This window comes from Etheostoma spectabile, chromosome 13 (genome assembly GCF_008692095.1).
Source record: "Etheostoma spectabile isolate EspeVRDwgs_2016 chromosome 13, UIUC_Espe_1.0, whole genome shotgun sequence".
Lineage (NCBI taxonomy): Eukaryota > Metazoa > Chordata > Actinopteri > Perciformes > Percidae > Etheostoma > Etheostoma spectabile.
The window spans coordinates 22,099,255-22,103,239 of NC_045745.1; the positions used below are offsets into that span (position 1 = coordinate 22,099,255).

The following is a 3,985-nucleotide window of genomic DNA, read 5'->3' on the forward strand; positions in this document are numbered from 1 at the left end:
AGAGATTTACATCCTGGCAATCCCACTCCCAGGGGTGGTGAGTGTAAGTGTAAACCAACTTGTGAAAAGTTAATTACCGCAGGGAACTGCAATGTCTGTCTATGGGAAAACACAGGAACTTACATAGGCCTCTTTGGAAAGACCAATGGGATGCTTCACAACAGCCTTGAAGAGATGCTGACAGGAGGAGACCGGCAGACCAAGCACAACGAGAACAAGCAACTCCATTGGAATGTCCTGTCTCTCCAACAAGTCAACGACAGAACCACTGACAGACAGCATTAAAAGCCTCTGTGACAGAATAGACAGGGTGGTCAGCCCTAAGAAGCCTGGAGCCAAATTAACAGATGATCTAATTAATCGTGTACATAGACGGATGATGAAGATTAAGTCAGGACTTGACTTAATAAAAAGCGAAGCCCAAGTACAATTAGAGTTTGAAGAAAATCACAAACCCCTGGAAAATCAGTTTTTTAGTGAGGTCAACCAGGGGTCTAAAAATACATCAACACCATGTCCACCAAACACCAGGCCAACTACAGGTTGCACTAATGACACCATCAGCTTAGCAAACATGCAGCAATCTGATGGTGCCGTCAAGCAGGAGACTGAACCCACTTCAAAACAAGTACATTTCCCACCCATCTCAGAGACCGTGCAGCTCACAGAAAGTCAATTCAAGCCACACCCGCCCCTCATCAGAGGTGGATCTGCTCATGACCAACTCTCTTACCGGACTGCATATTTGGACCAGACTATGTTGAAATATGGGCGTGTGCTCAAGCTTCAGCAGAGAGACGCATTACAAGGCAGTGTCCTGACACCAGTTCCACCAAACACCCTGCCAGCTATGAAGACCTCGCCACACATGCAGATGGGCCAGACTATGTCCAAATATGGGCGTGTGCTCAAGCTTCCGCAGAGAGACACATTACAAGACAGTGTCCTGACACCAGTTCCACCAAAAACCCTGCCTGGCATGGAAGGGTCTCAGCAAATACCCGACCATGTACACTTGCCACCCATCCATGATAAGGTGCATTGCCCACATCATCAGACCCGTTCAAAGTTTCAGCAGAGAGACACCTTAAAAGGCAGCTTCCTTCCACCGTGTCAACCAAACACACTACCAGCTTTGAAGACCTTACAACACATTCAGCTCTCGGCTAGTACAGTCAACCACGGGTATAAAATCACATCAAAGTATGTACCCTTACCACCCATCTCTGATAAGCTCACCACAGACTGCACTAACGCTACAAGGAGCTCATCAAGATTACTCAGGAGAGGCATTAAAAGGTGAGGTTCTCTCACTATTTCTGACAACCGCAACCACCATTTCCAATCACTGGCAGCATGAAAAGTTGATTGTGTGGGTTTAGTCCAGGTGATCTGGTTTCCTAAAACAATTGTGTGAGTTAATTCCAGGTGATCTGGTTTCCTTAAACAATTGTATAGGTTTTCTCCGGGTGAACCGGTTACTCCCACAATTAAAATAAATTAATAAATGAATACTAAAAAAACAGTATTTGTTGTATATCAATGTTTTTGTATGAACATTAGCTTCTCTCTTGTTCATTGTGCCCGCTACAACCCAGCTTATTAGGGCAAAAGGAAGCAACATAAAACCAGATTTTTTTTTTGCTAAAATAAAGGTATTTATTAACATATGAGTTACATGGATTAACAAAATCACAGGTGTCAAACTACAAATGAAAAAAGGGCCTGTGGATTATGGTTAAAACCAATAGATGAATATAACAAGAAGAGGACTCTTCAGAGTTAAAAAAGTATAGAAACAAAGCATTACTAATTAGTCCTGCCTCAAAACACAAAGAAAACCAGTATCCCTAAAACTTGTGACTAACAGGAAATATCTACAAATGTGTAACAATTTTCAGTTTTTAAAGCTAAAACCTGGTCCAGTGTCCCATGTAGTCTTGCAGCGGGTATTTAACACACTTTCAACAAAGCTTTCAGCAAACCATTCAACCAGAAATTCCCCTCGTTCGGATGCACGTATAAGGCACAATGTGTGATAAACCAGCCTTCCCATCCGTAAACAAACTAGCAATGCATCATGGGAGATCTAGCAAAGGCACGGAGCTAGGAATGAGCGAAAACGTGATAAATTATAAGCATCAAGTGGATAAATCTTGGATGTAACAGTTTGGATTTAATGCTCAACGACCCCGAAAAAGGCACACGTTCCAGGCTGGATAGAAAACCACCTGTGAAGGCTAGAAAGACCCCAAAGAGACCTCCGTGACCGCTAGCTCTTTAGCTTTTAGCTGCAAAATCTGTAAGTTTCTGTCTTTTATGGCTATTAAATGATTGAAAGGTGCCTTTTAGGGTCGTATACGGCCCCTTTGTCTGCAGAGGGTTAACCTCATGTTATTATTAGGCAAATATATCAATAAATCTACACCATGCTTTAACCATCCTAACCCCAAAACCTGCCGGCGGGTTTGAAAAAAAGCCTGTTTTGAATAAATAAATAAATAAATTGTTGTATCTAATTATGTATGTCATTATGTGAAAAAAACTTTAATAGAAAAAATAGGGTTTAATAGAAAATCTCCAATTCTGCACTATGTCGTCTTTTCCTTGTATCCATCTGCAGTTACATTTCAAATTAAGAGTAAGCAAAAATGTGTAATAATTTATACTTTTTATTGGTTTTATTATTTTATTGGAAAGATTACAATTTACACTCAGTTTGTGTTAGACACACTACACACAGGCCTGAAATACACACACACGCTAAGGTGCTTTACATGCACAAATGGAGAGATGCCAAAGTGAGGCGGGCTGCGACTGCTGGACAGGCACCCTGAGCGGTTGGAGGGGTATGGTGCCTTGCTCAAGAGCACCTTGGCAGTGCATCTCTTCAGCTACTAGTACACACTCCTGTACAAGGACTTGAACTAGCGACCCTCCGGTTCCCCTGACGGACTGAGCTACAGCCACCACAGAAAATAGTTAGGCTGTAATCACTGTATTATATTATGTAATCACTAAGTCCTTGATGGCCTACTCGGCTTCGGACTCAGGAAAGTAGGATTCCTCTGTCCTATTGCTGCGGCAAGAACAAAAGAATTGGGTTAAGTTGGGTTATTCACAGATTTTAAAAAGTGGTTGAGTAATGTAACGCAAGTCTTTTTTTTGCAGAGCATAGTTAAATTCTCAGCAAGATTTTCCTCAGAAGCTCCAATTTAGCCTTTTAATGTAATTGAACAGTAAGGCCATTTGGTCAGTAGGGGGCGATGTAGTTTCATTTTGGATTAAGTTCCACAACTGGTGGGCTGTTTACGGTAGAAAGGATACAGCTACAGACAAAAGTTATGCAAAAATCCTGCTAATTCTACATTAATATAATGACATATTTGTTATACGTTACGTGCCTCTAAAGTTTTCATGTTATACATCGTCCCATAAAATATGACACACCATTCTCTTTTGAAGGGCTAACATCAAGGTTTCATGGTAATCACAATGATTTGAAAAGTATTTACTTTTGATACCAAAGGTGCCATTTTATGCTGCCCTCTCTTTACTTCCTACTTCCATTTTCAATTAAGATTTTTGTAAATTTACTACAGATGATTTGACAAAGTAATGAATGGGAATATGGCAGCTTTTCACATGTCCCACATGTCCTCTTGGTCATTGCAATTGACAGATCTGAAAAATACTAACATATAAAACATTTTAAATAAGATAATATCCTTAATTAGTCCCACAGTGGGAACATTTTCAGTGGTACTGCACCAAAGGGAATGATGCAATGACAAGTGCATCTGTAAAAATGCAAGAATAAAGCAGTTAAAACAGTTAATGTGGTGTAGGAGACAGAATGTTTAATAAACAATTCACAAATTCACAGTGTTGCACAGAGGAGTTATTGATATTGCATAACAAGGTGTAGATTGATGTTGCACATGAGTAAATTGTCACGTAGTGTGTGGTCTACTCGGAGCAGTGT

The 3,985-nt window shown here is 40.6% G+C and overlaps 1 protein-coding gene across 1 annotated transcript; it reads left to right on the forward strand.

The window, feature by feature from the left end:
• Positions 1 to 263: 263 nt before the first annotated feature.
• Positions 264 to 2,288, forward strand: LOC116700703 (uncharacterized). Its single transcript, XM_032534117.1, has one exon. It carries the CDS (start codon positions 377 to 379, stop codon positions 1,301 to 1,303), a length of 927 nt encoding a protein of 308 aa, XP_032390008.1. The 5' UTR covers positions 264 to 376; the 3' UTR covers positions 1,304 to 2,288.
• The last annotated feature ends 1,697 nt before the right edge of the window (positions 2,289 to 3,985 follow it).

What these genes read in the sequence shown, in the direction of transcription:
- LOC116700703 (XM_032534117.1), top strand. Translation starts at nt 377, where the DNA reads ATGATGAAGATTAAGTCAGGACTTGACTTAATAAAAAGCGAAGCCCAA.